Source organism: Nilaparvata lugens, chromosome 2, assembly GCF_014356525.2.
Source record: "Nilaparvata lugens isolate BPH chromosome 2, ASM1435652v1, whole genome shotgun sequence".
NCBI classification, from domain to species: domain Eukaryota; kingdom Metazoa; phylum Arthropoda; class Insecta; order Hemiptera; family Delphacidae; genus Nilaparvata; species Nilaparvata lugens.
Genome location: NC_052505.1, coordinates 3,784,202 through 3,798,365, shown reverse-complemented (window position 1 = coordinate 3,798,365; position 14,164 = coordinate 3,784,202). Strand labels below are relative to the sequence as shown.

General features: G+C 35.4%; 2 protein-coding genes across 8 annotated transcripts in view; both read left to right on the top strand.

Moving 5' to 3' along the window:
- LOC111045198 overlaps window positions 1–10,146 on the top strand; it is a 113,468-nt gene extending 103,322 nt beyond the window's left edge. For 6 of the 7 annotated variants that reach the window (XM_039420355.1, XM_039420354.1, XM_039420360.1 and 3 more), the window contains 2 exons: window positions 1,916–4,817; window positions 9,292–10,146. In XM_039420355.1, coding sequence (XP_039276289.1) covers window positions 1,916–4,731 — 2,816 coding nt within the window. In that variant the 3' untranslated portion in view covers window positions 4,732–4,817; window positions 9,292–10,146. The remainder of the gene's footprint in view (window positions 1–1,915; window positions 4,818–9,291) is intronic. The other variant, XM_039420359.1, reaches the window with a different exon arrangement.
- Window positions 10,147–11,216: 1,070 nt separating this feature from the next.
- LOC111045192 lies at window positions 11,217–13,461 on the top strand. Its single transcript, XM_039420353.1, has 3 exons — window positions 11,217–11,722; window positions 12,269–12,367; window positions 13,068–13,461. The coding sequence occupies exons 1-3, from the start codon at window positions 11,635–11,637 to the stop codon at window positions 13,340–13,342; spliced, it is 462 nt and encodes a 153-aa protein (XP_039276287.1). The 5' UTR covers window positions 11,217–11,634; the 3' UTR covers window positions 13,343–13,461.
- Window positions 13,462–14,164: the final 703 nt, after the last annotated feature.

Genomic DNA, 14,164 nt, shown 5'->3' with positions numbered 1-14,164 from the left:
CTTATTAAGATATCTGATGGGAGAATTACTCCAAATATTCTAATATTCCATGAAATTATATTAATTGTACCGTACTATACAGGGTGATTCTTAATTATAGTAAAATAATTTAATACGTGATAGTATAGGTAAAAATGAGTAAAAAAGCTCTTATAAACACATATCCATAAACGCTTCATTAGCGAGCTATACAGAGTGAAAGATTTCGCCCGGAATTCAGTTCCTCTGATGAAATACACCGATGCTGAATTGTTTGGGGACTAGTTTTTGAAAAACTTATGCTGGATTCATATGGGAAAATATCTGAAATATTGAATAAAACTAGTCTGGAAGCTGTAGTGTGAGTAGTTTTTGAGAAAAAAGTTGAAATATTCAAAAAATCTAAGTAGAAAAACACAGACTTTTACGTTTGATACTCAATAACTTTCTTTAATGACCAGTAAACAAATAATTTTTGAATTAAAAATTGTAGTATAGAATTTAATTCTGAAAAGAATGATGTAAGCTGTGTAAATTAAATTTAAATAATAGGTAAATGAAATGTATTCTTATGTAGTACATTACACCACAAAAATTTGCTGTCAATTTAATGCTGTTCAAGCGAGGTTAATAATGTTAATTTTATCCTTTTTTAGATGTCAGATGAGAGAATATTCTTCCAAGTATTCTTTTCTAATCATTGGTATTCTATCATTCCAAGTGTAACAAGTGCTAATTTAAGATACTGTTGATGAATGAGATTTATCCTGTAAAATGATTCCACATTTATAGCAACTACTTCAGTGTAGGGCAACACCCACCTTAGGAATCAAGAATTTTTTATTGTAACAAACAAAATTGCATAGACAAAAGTCACTTGACACAAATATTTATTTATTTATTTATTTATTCATTTACAATGGAGACAACGGGTTTCCCCAAACATAATATCACAATATTAATACTTAGGATCAAGTACAGGTCAGATTAACTTACATCATGAAAAATATAATAAAATTAAAACTCATATTATTATGGATGAGAGTCACTAGTTAAAATCTCTTCAACAGAGTAAAATATGCTCTCTCCTTTAACCATTTTGCTATAATATATTTGAATCTTTTACATTAATAATTTCTAACTTCAGGTGATAGAACATTGAACATTTTCACACCAACATAGCTATACATTTTCTGCGTCTTAGCTTGCCTAACTCGACTTTGATCAATTTGAGTTACAGCTCTTGTGTTATTATGTTCATAAATGTTTCCTCTTGAATTGAAAAGACTAAGGTTATTCTTCACATACATTAAACAGTCCAACATAAAAATACAAGGAAGAGAGTCAGCACACCATTGGCTGAAAAAACGGCCTACAAGATTCCCTCATGCCTAGATTTGATACTATACGTAGAGCTCTTTTCTGGCAAAGGAAAACATATTTTGCCCCGCTAGAGTTACCTCATAACCGAGTTCCATACTGCAGGTGTGAGTGGAAAAAAGAAAAATAAGCAGATAGAGCAAGGTTCGTGCTGGTACAAGACTAAGGATATCTGAAACGTATTGAAACCATGCTTTAAAATTCCATAGATGAGTAAGAGTATTATTCTATTTTTCGAATTGAGGGTGATATCTTCGGAAAGATATCCTAAAAAATTGATGATTGATTTCCCTGTGTATCTTAGAAACATATTGAAACCATGCTTTAAAATTCCATAGATGAGTTGAGTATTATTCTATTTTTCGAATTGAGGATGATATCTTCGCAAAGATAACCTAAAAAATTGATGATTGATTCCCCTGTGTATCTTAGAAAAGCAGGATAGAATTTAGGGAGCTCCAAGTTTTGATTGATTTGTGATTGCTGGTTTCCCTGTGAGAGGAGTCACCTAGATAGCTAGATCTAGATAGAGTCGATGGTCATTTATTTGTTGTAGGAACTGAAACGCATGAACACTGGTCCGAACAAGTAAACAATGTGGAGGGAGAGCCTTCATCCTACCCCGCTCCTTATCCCTGCTATGAGGATCCCAACAACTATTACAATGGATACTATTACGATTTGAACCAACCGCCTCAGACCGCGGAAGAGCAGCAACAGTTCTGGGAGCACTACAACGCCATGTGTGCCTATATGGCCGAGATGAATGCGGCAGCTTACCGTTACTCACCGTATCCCCACGCGTATCCTCCCCCCGTCACTCAACCGCATCCCCTTTCCACCCACTATTTCAGCGACTCTGATGGTTATTCGTCTACGGATGAGATGGCCTATTATGGTGCCTACTTCCAGAGGAGACCACCCCCGGCACCACTACCTAACTACCGTATGTTTAGAGGTAGATCGGCTACCCCCACTCCGGTGCCTCCTAGAATTGTCATCACCCCAACTGAGCACTCTTCCAGCAAATCGGACATAGAGGCAGAATCTGGGAAGCCTGAAGCTCCCAATATAGTTGACACAATTACAGCTGCTCCCAATAACTCAGTTGACCTGGAGAACTCCAGCAGTGGCTCTGACACTGAAGTTGACGATGATAACGATGACGAAGCACGGGTTACCGGTTTGAAAACGATTCGTTCGGTGCCTGACATCAACATCTACAAGGACTCGACCGGCTCCGACATTTCGTCGAGTATCCCCAGGTCGGATTCAGGATCTGTGAAGGAGGACGAGGATGAAGACGATGATGAAGATGAGGATGACGATGAGGTGGAAGAGGAAGTTCAGGATGAGGATGATTCCAGTCTGCACCAGTTGAGTGTGATCTATGAGGAGAGCGAGCACTCTAGTTTGAGTCACCGTGACTCTGTGGTCAGTGAGGATGAGGATGCATCCAGTGCAACTCTGGACAACTGCGATGATGAAGACACTGATGATGATGGTGAAGGCATTCCTGACTCTGATACTGTCACCGTCAGATTGCCTCTGAAGCTGAAATTCAGCAAGGCGAATGGCGATCGTGATATGGCCACAGTTATTGTGGGTAAGAGTGAAGTACAACCAACAAGTGACCAACAGAAGCCTAAAGATAGCTCACCAACTATAGAGGAAACAGAGAAATTTAGCAAAGCAAATGGGGATCGTGATATGGCCACTGTTATTGTGAGTAAGAGTGAAGTACAACCAACAAGTGACCCACAGAAGCCTAAAGATAGCACATCAACTACAGAAGAAATAGAGGAGGTAGCAGTTGAGAGTTGCATTGTCAAGCTGGATCAGTTGCAAGAAATTGATGATGATGAGGAAGCAGATAATGTTGTGACAAGTGAGGAAGAAGATAATGTCGTTGAAGTGGAGCCAGAAGGTATGATTGTCGAGGAAATAACAAGAGATGACTTTGATGCAGATGTGAGTGTCACAATATCGTTGAAAAAATCCAAGCCAAAACCTCAAATTGAACCAGAACATTCGGGAGACAAAGTGGTTGGTGAGACTTCGTCGGCAAGGGGAAGTTCGCCTGTGGATTTCTGGAAAACTATTATCTCTGAAGACGAGTCCGTTTCTGGCAACGAAGTGACAGCCAGAGGATCGATTTCATCGGCTACTGAGGAGGATGAACCAAGAGATGGTCACTGGGAAGATGATTCAAGTAGCACAAGTGTGCAAACTGTGCGTAAGACTGGCACAAGTGGCAGCGATGTCGATGATTCTGATGACAATTTCAATAATTCATCTTGCAGAAAAGAGCAAGAGAATGTTGCTGCTGTTGTCAATGATGAGGACGAAGATGGAAGTGAAGAAGAGGAGGAATCAAGTGAATCTAGTGAGTCATCTTCTGACAGTGATTCAGATTCCGTTGAAGGCGATGAAGAGGATGAGGTGGAAGAGAGAGACGTCTGGAACAAAGATAGCCATGTAATGAAACAGTTCGAGAAGAGCTGTGACAAAATGAACCAACTCAAAGTTGATTCTAATAGCAAGGTCATCAGTAGAGATGATGAAAGTGAAGAAGAAGAGGAAGAAGATGACTCAGGTGTGACGTCAGACATGAGTAGGCATATTTCTGAGACAGACACTGATCCAGAATGCAGTGTTGGTAGGTCTAGTAGGAAAATGAATTCATATCAGAGAGCTGCAACGCATTCTCGTCTGTTCAAACTGCTTCAGGAAGAGTGCGCTCAGGAGGATGACGTTGAAGCTGCAAAGGTGTGTGATGAACTCCCCATGTCAAGGAAAGACAAGCTGACGCTCAGTCTCAACGAGCAGCTGCAGAACAGGGAACGTGACAGTCTGTCGTCATCCTCTGGAGTTGATTCGCCGTCTTCACCCAACAACTTTGACCAATTAGCCAACGAACTGGTGCAAAGTTTGCTGAAAAGGAAGAAGGGCAGACATTTCAGGAAACTGCCACTGGCCAAGCTGCATGATGCCGCTGTGAGGATCCTGAAGGAGGACGCAGGGCGTTGCTGTGATGCCGTGATCAGCTCACCTTCCACAGATGAAAGCAACATCTATTCACCTGTTCACATTCCCGGCGGCTCGATCTACGGTGACAACTATCATAACTACTGTGATTACTATAGTACCTGGGGCTACCCGGACTCACTCAATGATAGTTTGGGCTCAGACATAGTACCTTCGAAAACATTCAAGATGCTTCAGGAGCATACGGCAGCGGGTGGCCAGGTGAATTCGCATTTAATCACTGCCAAATGTCCTCGAATTGTGAGCTCGAAAAACGTACCTTCTGACCTGCACACCCCACCACCTCTCCCTCTGCCCACGCCCTCTCCCTCCACAGAGACGTGATGCTCTTCTCCTGCTCGTCCTGCGTTCAACTCAGGGCCGGATCTACTCGGGGTCAATGACCTTGTTGTGTCAGAGTGCACCGCAAGGTAGATAGGTGGATGTCGCGAATCCACATCTCCACATCTCGTTTTGTGCTGTTTTTAATCCTCTAATCCTCTACTTGTTGTAGGATCAACTAACTCGCGACCGCCAACTCACATCCACCACTCATCTATCCATTTTTATTCTTTCAGTATCTCTGTTTTCAAAACGAATAAATCTATCAGTTATTCTGCTACTTTTTGGAGTAAACTCCACCTTTCAGCCAGCGTTAGCTCAAATAATATGTATAAATTACCTTTGATAATATAATATGCGACTTGGATAAAGCCGCTTTCAGCACAATTGGATCTAGTCATTGAAATCGCTATCAATTTGATCTAGTCGTAGATCATATTACTGATTCAATTTCAGAGTAGTGTGACATCGTACTTTCGGATGTAAATTTTGCAAACATTTAACACAGGATTAACACATTTTGATCGTAAAGCACCATGCACTGTTGATGTAATTACCTGTTTTGATAAACAATATTAACCAGCTTTGTTCCTCCGCAAGTGTAGAATGCTGAGTGTTATTCATTTTTAATAATTTTAAAAATATCAACGTCTGGCAAACGTTATTCCCGTTGCTGTATCCCAAGGCTGATGGTCCTCAGAGCTTTTCAAAAAGGTGCAGTTTGCTTCAAAGACACGAATGATTAATAATTGTAACCGGCTTGTGGTTTTTAACATGTTACAATTTCTCCTTAACATACTATTATACTTAATTTATCCTCCTATCTTTTCCTACATTAAATTCATATCTGTATTTCGTTCAATTTCATCGTCCCAAATATTAGCGTATGAAATCTCACATTACAGATGTGAAAATCATCCCAACTATAAAACTTCATATCACAGATGTTCAAACATTCGACAATCATCCTTAGGTCCGGTTGCACAAAAGCCGGTTAAATTTTAACCGTGATTAACTCTACGGGAACCAATCAGAGAAGGCATTTTTGAAAAGATGGCTTCTCTGATTGGTTTTTGTGGAATTAATCACGGTTGAAATTCAACCGGACTTTGAGCAACCAGCACTCAGTGTACTAAATAACTTACACCCGGTTGCACAAAAGTCTGTCTACTTTCAATCCCAATTAAATGCCACGAAAACTAATCAGAGAAACCTTCTTCTCAGAAAACCCCTCTCTGATTGGTCTTCGTGGAATTTAATCACAATTAAAATTTAGCAGGCTTTTGTGCAATCGGGCCTGAGTGTTCAAAATAGTTATTTTTATTGTGTGAACATGTGAAAGTTCTCAGCTATTACAGCCTTCTACAATATGTGTTGTTGATCCTTTCTTCTCCACTATTAATTTAAAAATTGAATTAAAAACACTTTTGAAGTTGAAACACGTTTTTTTAGCAGTGACAACGTTTATACCTATTTTTTATCATCTTATTCAGACTCTATAAATAGAACCTAAGTTCTAACAACATAAGTTCTACAATATTCTATGAAACATGGCTTTTATAGAAAATTATACTTCGAATGAAGTATAAATAGAATAAACCCCATTCACAATAATGTAATAATTTCTTAGACAGTTTGTTCCTATTCGGATGAATAGTGTCATTTCCAGTTCTTGGTCTTCTACACCCCAGTTGCAAAGGATAATTATTATTATTTTTGTCTGATGTTGTCTAAAAAGTGAATCTGGCCATTTGATCATTTTTATTCATCAAATTATTTGAATAAATAGCAAACTATTTGCTCAAATAGTTGTCAACCAACAATAACATCTTTTAATGTGAAAATAATACGATAATATTGTTGTTGGTTATCCATCTTGTTTTGACTGGAATTATTACTATTGTATTCAATTGATTGGTGTGGCGACGCGTTTTTAAATACTTTTTAAATACTCTAGTTTCTGTTTGGCTTGAGAATGTGCAACACCAGCACGAATGGGTGGTCGCCACACCAAACAATGTGAGTGCTTCTCACTTTAAAGTTTTATAAGAATACAATAGTAATAATATTGTTCATATTTTTTCTAGTTGAGATACTAAATTTCATACAATTAGTGTAACTAGCTCGGGCAGTTGATAATGGTGTAATAGACTACTAAATATACTCTACAAGTGGAGGCCTGGTTACACATACAGAAAAATGTCTCAGCAAAAGACTGAAAGGGTTTTCACAAAAATTCTAAAAATAGAAGAATGAAGAGTAGTATGAACAATTCATTCGAGAAAGAGGAAATTTACCTACAGATGGAGATATTGGATTTATTCAAATGCTAATGAATTAAAAATTATTATTAAATGAAAATCCAAATTGAATGCTGTAAATCACCCCGAAGGATTCTTTATTTGTATTTTCGTTTAATAATAATTTTTAATTCATTAGCATTTGAATAAATCCAATATCATCTGTAGGTAAATTTCCTCTGTGTTTAGTATCAATATTGCCCACTTGATGGATTTTATTCAGAAGTTGGGAAAATTATTAGAAAATAACTGCTTAGTTTTGATTGTAAGTGGCAATAAATTTGAAAGTTTTTTACTTCGGTTACATAATTGTATAAACAAAAATAGATTAACTGTGTCAGGTGTCAGTTAAAGCTCTGTATGATATTCGAATAGCCAATGAAATCCGGTTTTTGTTATCTTTGGGTCATTTTTTATCTTTTTCATTCTTCTATCTTTCTATCATTTTTCATTCGTTATCTTTGGTGATACTTTCTGTTTCACTCTGTAACAAATCATATCATCTTGTCTTGTCAATAGAGACATTATTAATATATTTATTCATTAAAATTAATAAAATTATTTATTTCACTAAAATGATGGAATGTAAACGCAAAGTAAACGTTGGTAACCATTGTTTATAGTGTTTGGCAACTTTATAATCATTTGTTATGGAAAAATCAAAAATACTACATCACTCACAATATAACTATGTGGAATTCCACAAAAACCGGTTAAATTTTAACCGTTATTAATTCCACGAGAATCGATCAGAGAAGCCGTCTTATTAAAAAGGCCTTATCTGTTTGGTTCTTGTGAAATTAATCACGTTTAAAATTCAACCGGCTTTTGTGCAACCGGTACTGTGTGTTGTAATAATATATTAGTTGAGACAATGCTGCAGAACGCTTATTTGAAATGCTTTCTTATACGATACTGGCGAATTGATATTAAATTATTAGATACCAATCACTAACAAAATTCCCAATATTAATATAATAGGTACTGCTTTTGGGATTGAAGTTTTGAATGCCTGATTCTTTTAGTAGGTGAATAATAACTAAATTGTCAACTTTGAAAAGTTTGTGGCTGCATAACCTAGAATTAAAATATGAATAGTATTTTCCGCTTGATTGATAGTAATTTCCCGCTAGTTCGTTATTTAACAGCATGCTTCAATCAAAATATTTTGCTCGTTTTATGTTTCAATATTGTTTTCGTAAGTAAGATGTCACACTCTGAAATTTATTGTTGGTTTGATGAATATATTCCGCATTACTTGTTTATCACAAATTTTATACCTACCTAATTTGACAGATGAAGGCTATTTTACCTCCAATCTTTCACCTTTCAATCAATTATGAAAAGGGAATTGTGTCAACTGTAATCAAAGTTATATAGTAATTTGTGATAATGCAGAGCAGAAGCAAGTTTAAAGTTTTGAAATTTTTATGTGGTATTCCCATTTTTTATCAGAGTAAAATACGCAAATGCTGAAAATCATATCCTCTGGAAACCTTAAGACAATTTTTCAAAGATTTTTCTCAACTATTACAATACTTTAGGAAGCAATTCATCAATTTTTTTAAACCAAATACTGAAGATCATATCCTCTGGAAACCTTCAGACAATTTTTAAAGGTTTTTCTCAACTATTACAAGACTTTAGGAGGCAATTCATCATTTTAAAACCAAATACTGAAAATCATAAAACAATGTGGTATTCCCATTTTTTATCAGAGTAAAATACGCAAATGCTGAAAATCATATCCTCTGGAAACCTTAAGACAATTTTTCAAAGATTTTTCTCAACTATTACAAGACTTTAGGAAGCAATTCATCAATTATTTTATACCAAATACTGAAGATCATATCCTCTGGAAACCTTTAGACAATTTTTTAAAGGTTTTTCTCAACTATTACAAGACTTTAGGAAGCAATTCATCAATTTTTTTAAACCAAATACTGAAGATCATATCCTCTGGAAACCTTTAGACAATTTTTAAAGGTTTTCCTCAACTGATGTAAGACTTATTGGGTATATTTCTAAAAGAGGGCTTCTCTGATTGGTTCTCGTATCTCATTTGATTGATTACAATTTAACAGGGTTTTCGCAACCTTGGTAAGGCCTTTGGAAGTAATTAATTTTTTTCTGAAAGCATTTGCTGTAAATTAAAAGAATTTCCATCTGGGAATCAGAGACACTGACCTTCGAATTTCAATATTAGTTGTAACTATTGTGCCTGTTCTGTTTCTAAAGCTATGTTGTGTTGTGTTCTGCTCAGGTCGGCCGGATGAATCGGAGTATTGATGCATTGCTGCATCGACTATTGGCTGCCATCTTCCATCTGTCATCTGCCATCTGCCATCTGCCACCACATAATTATTTATTCGAATGAAAACCGCTTTGCATTAATACCGGGGCTTGACAACTTCATCGCCTTCTTGGAGAAACGAAACTTACGTTTATTTCAATGTATATAGCAATGATTTTCAAGAAAAAATGTGTACCGTATTCTAGTGTTTAGATAATGAGAATACTGAACTGTTTTCGATGAAAACTAAATGAATACTTTTACAGTTTAGTTATTTGAGAGAAAAATGGAATGTAGAGTGAAATACCTACATGCAGAGATGATTTCAAAGCTTATTCTAATATCATCGAGCATCCGTACTTTTACTGTATTCAACTTTTTAGAATCTGATGGAATTCCTTGCAGTTGATTACTTAAAGTTATTTTTTCTAACTTTTTTGAAAAAATGTACTCCTATTACAGTAGTTGAAATCCCATTAGGAATTTTTCTATGTCACTGAACAACGGCCAGATTTTGAATAGCTCTTCCATCTTATTCAATATTTTGTTTTATATTTGATATTGATGTTGAAACTATAGTATTTCTCTTCGTTTTACAACTCATGTACAATATTATGTGCTTGACAAAGCTGCAGCACCCCGTTTTTTAGAGTTTGATGTTTGCAGTTCGAAGGAAATTATGTTTTTCTCTTATAACATTAATGTACGAGTGTTGCGGAATAAGAAAAATTATTTATCATTTTCCAGTATTTCTACGTTTAATGTAGAGAGAATCATGAATATTGTGCATTCATACGCAAATAAATGGACTCTCAAAAAGTGATATTAAAAGTACAATATTATGTGCTTGACAAAGCTGCAGCACCCCGTTTTTTAGAGTTTGATGTTTGCAGTTCGAAGGAAATTATGTTTTTCTCTTATAACATTAATGTACGAGTGTTGCGGAATAAGAAAAATTATTTATTATTTTCCAGTATTTCTACGTTTAATGTAGAGAAAATCATGAATATTGTGCATTCATACGCAAATAAATGGACTCTCAAAAAGTGATAATTTCTATCACTTTCTACTTTTACCTTGAGGTTTTCGAGGTCTGCTCTTTCACAGCAGAAATTTTCAATTGAATTCCTAAAACGATGTATTATGTTCTTTTAGTAACTGTCAAGGTCTGATTCTAAGTTCAAAGGAAGTGAACTGTTGTTTCATACATCTTTTTAGAATAAATATTGTCAAATATTTGAGTTATCAGATTTCAAAGTGTTGCAAAACTGGATAGTATTCCAATATCACCAATTAGTTGAATTATTCATATTATAACTTTATACAATTGACTTTGTTAATTTTGATTCTCTCATCGTGCTACATATATTATATAAAATTGTAATAAATGCTTATCACAATGATGCGTCTGGTGTTTCATTATATATGTACCGTCAAACCGGCTAACTTGGGACAGTTTTCAACTTTGACTTGACATTCAGTTCCATTATTATTTTAATAGTTTATTTCTCTTGTGCTCAAAACTTAGGTCTTTAATAATACTTTGAATATATACATCCAATTTCATTAGTATTCCAACCTGTTCTGAAAAAAATGAAAAATATGGTGTCCCAAGTTACCCGCAGGGGTTGGGTAACTTTGGGACACCAATATAATTTGCCTGAAATAAGACAATTGAGTGGTTGAAGGCTAACTTGTGACATTAGATTTAGAATAATATGTTTCATATTCATAATAAAAATACTTTAACTGTAAAATAAATGAATAATAGATAAAATAATTGTGTTCAATAATTGAGTGTTCACAATAGAAGTTATTAAAGGCTCAATTTCTAGGTTAGTGATAGTAGTTTGTTATGACTGTTAAAAAAGTATCTTAGCTGTTCAAAACGTTATTAAATATTTTAAATTATGTGTTTCCATCAAATCCACAATGCCAGAACTTGGAATGAATTTATTGCACAGACAGCTGGTAAGTTGGAATTAGAGGGAAGGGGTTAAACTGTCCCAAGTTAGCCGGTTTGACGGTACAGTCTTGCAATACTTCTCCCTTTGTCAAAGACAGCTGAACTAATGTTCAAAAATTCAACTTCTCTTTATTTAGAAAATTTGTAACTCCACAATGGTTGAGTTCAAAGCCACTAATCGGTGAGTCAACGATGAAATCGGTGAGTGAACGTGGCTCTGAACGAAGCACTGATCGTTCTAACTGATCAGGAAAAAAATTACGTCACATCCGGTTCATTAACTGATCTGTTCATCGCTTTTTTCCACCGATTACTTTTTCTGTTCTTTCTGAACATAAACAAACATCATGGATGAATTTGAAGTTCTTTATGAATCGAATGGACTCTATTATAATGTTATTGGAACCAGAGAATTACATGATTACTTGAAGTCAAGTAAGTAGTACATTGTTTTTTATCTCTTACACAAGATATCTCTATGTTTTTCAGTATCATGTTATTTTTTATGGTTAACAATGTAGGCCTATAAATGGGGTTAAGTGAGGCTATAGTCTGTTAAACCTATTTTATTATTTTAAAACCCATGGTAAGACATGGACTGTGACCATTAATAACATCTTAATATTAAATAAAACTGTTTTATTCCATTTTAAATAATATTAATTATTATTGATAAATATTAAACTTAAACTCATATAGGTCTATATGAGTTCTATTTCTTTTACAACACAGCTTATGGCTAATTTATTTACCATGTTTAATCTATGACGATGCTATGCATTTGTATAAATGTTTTCTGCAATAAAAAAATCTTGAATGTTTTTTGGGTGAAATAATATTAATTATTATTAATAAATATTAAACTTATATAGGTTCTATTATTTTATTTCTTTCACAACACAACTTATGGCTAATGTTTTTTGGGTGAAGGCTATTCTAATAAAATCTTATCATTAGCTGATGAAAATTATTTTTCTCTAGGTCCTGAGAATGTGAAAACATTTTTTAAGGAAAATGTTGGAAACCTGGAGGTGCAGGGTGTTGCTGGGTCCACGGGTGGTGTTGAAGATTCGAGCAAAGGTATGATGATTTCATTTAATAGAGAAACAAGTGAAAGCCATTGGCAACTCAAGGACCAAAATACATGTTCAGCTTAGAAAGAGCAGACCAATGAGCTTGGGGGGTAGAAAATACCCTCTAAGTCAAGGCGGGTCTGGGGGACCTCCCCCCCCCCCGGCCAGTTTTTAAACCTTGTAGATAGAATTGTAAGTTTTAAGATTGTTTTGACTACACGTACATAACTTATGTTAGGACTCTGCAACCGAGTATTAACAATAAATTTATTATTATATAAGTCTTTTATTATTATATTATTATTATTATTATTATTAACAAACGAAGATTATTTCAAACATTTCTTAAAACTCTTACCGTCTCATATTCTCCACTTAATTGTTGTGTGAGCTACTTAATTGAGACTTGATTGCTTTGTCTTTAACCAGCAGAGCTGGATACTGTGTCAAAATTTGAAACTAGTAAAGTTATAGCCTATATTTGCAATTTAGTTTGAAAAATTGGAAAACTGCGTTACACATCTTAAATTTTACATTCAAGGCGTGGATCTAGTGGAAAATGCAGCACTGGACACTAACCATTGTTACTTTGTATAGAACCACTGTCGGTCCTGGCTGAAATATGACAGTTGTAAGGCCCATTGATGACTTGTTTTAAATGTAAACTTCTATCCAATTTGAAAACTCACCATTTGTATTTATTTCAGGTTCTCCAGAATTCAGATGGACGCATGAAAAGATTACCCTGCTTCTAGCAGGGTATAAGAGAAGAAAAGCGCAGTTTCGCGATCCAAAACAGAAGAAAAATAACCTTTGGAGGGACATTGCCGGAGAATTCCATGCTCTTGGGCACACTTCGGTGACCCATGACATGGTCGACAACAAATTTCGGAATTTGAAAAGAACTTTTACACAGATAATGGACAATCAAAACAAGACAGGAGAGGTGCGATTAAGTGGGAATTTTTTGAAATGTTTCTAGAAATTTTTCATGAGGACAAGTCTGTCAACCTGGATAGGTCTTAATTTCCTCATCACCCTTTCTATCTTCCCCTCATGCTGCATCCATAGACCGACAGACTCACCCAACTACATCATCATCATCTACATGCCTGTTGTTTTTACCTGCATTGTATCTATTGTCTATGAATAAATAAATAAAATAAAATAAAATCTAAAACATTCACAGTCCTTACACCATCAACCCCAGCAATTCCCCCCCCCCAACCTTCATCACCACCTAATAAAAGAGCACACAACAATTTGTCTCAAGAAGATGATGTGCAACCAAAAAGAACAAAATTCCAAAATACACGGCGGATACGCTTGGAAAGGCAACGAAGAGATGCACTCAAGTTGGAAGAAGAAAGGGTGAATGAGTTAAAGAATGCAACCGCTGGCTATTAAAGAAAGCAACAGAATCCAGTCTGTGAGAAATGATTTGTTGAGAGAGTTTTTAAATAAATTAGGCTGATTTATATTTTATAAGTTGCCTCACTCAGTATACTCTAAACAGAAATCAGCTAATTGAAGTCCAAATCAATGGTACTGAGTGCGGCAGAGAGATCGGACGGTTTTAAAAGAGTCATAAAATAGTTAATTTTCCACACTTGACTGTCTCAAATAGTATTCCCTTGCGAACCTGATTGCATCAATAAATTTGTTTTTGATTGAAAATTTACTATTTTATGACTTTTTAAAACTGTCCTTCCTCTTTGCCGCACCCGTTATCATTGATTTGAACTTCAATTAGCTGATTCAGTTAAAAGTATACGGAGTAAGACGAATCCCCGAGCAATAACAA

Bases quoted from the DNA above. Each gene is read 5' to 3' on its own strand.
- LOC111045192 (XM_039420353.1), top strand. From the start codon at position 11,635: ATGGATGAATTTGAAGTTCTTTATGAATCGAATGGACTCTATTATAAT. The intron at 11,723-12,268 runs GTAAGTAGTACA...ATTTTTCTCTAG, and splicing joins ACATGATTACTTGAAGTCAA to GTCCTGAGAATGTGAAAACA. The intron at 12,368-13,067 runs GTATGATGATTT...TATTTATTTCAG, and splicing joins TGTTGAAGATTCGAGCAAAG to GTTCTCCAGAATTCAGATGG.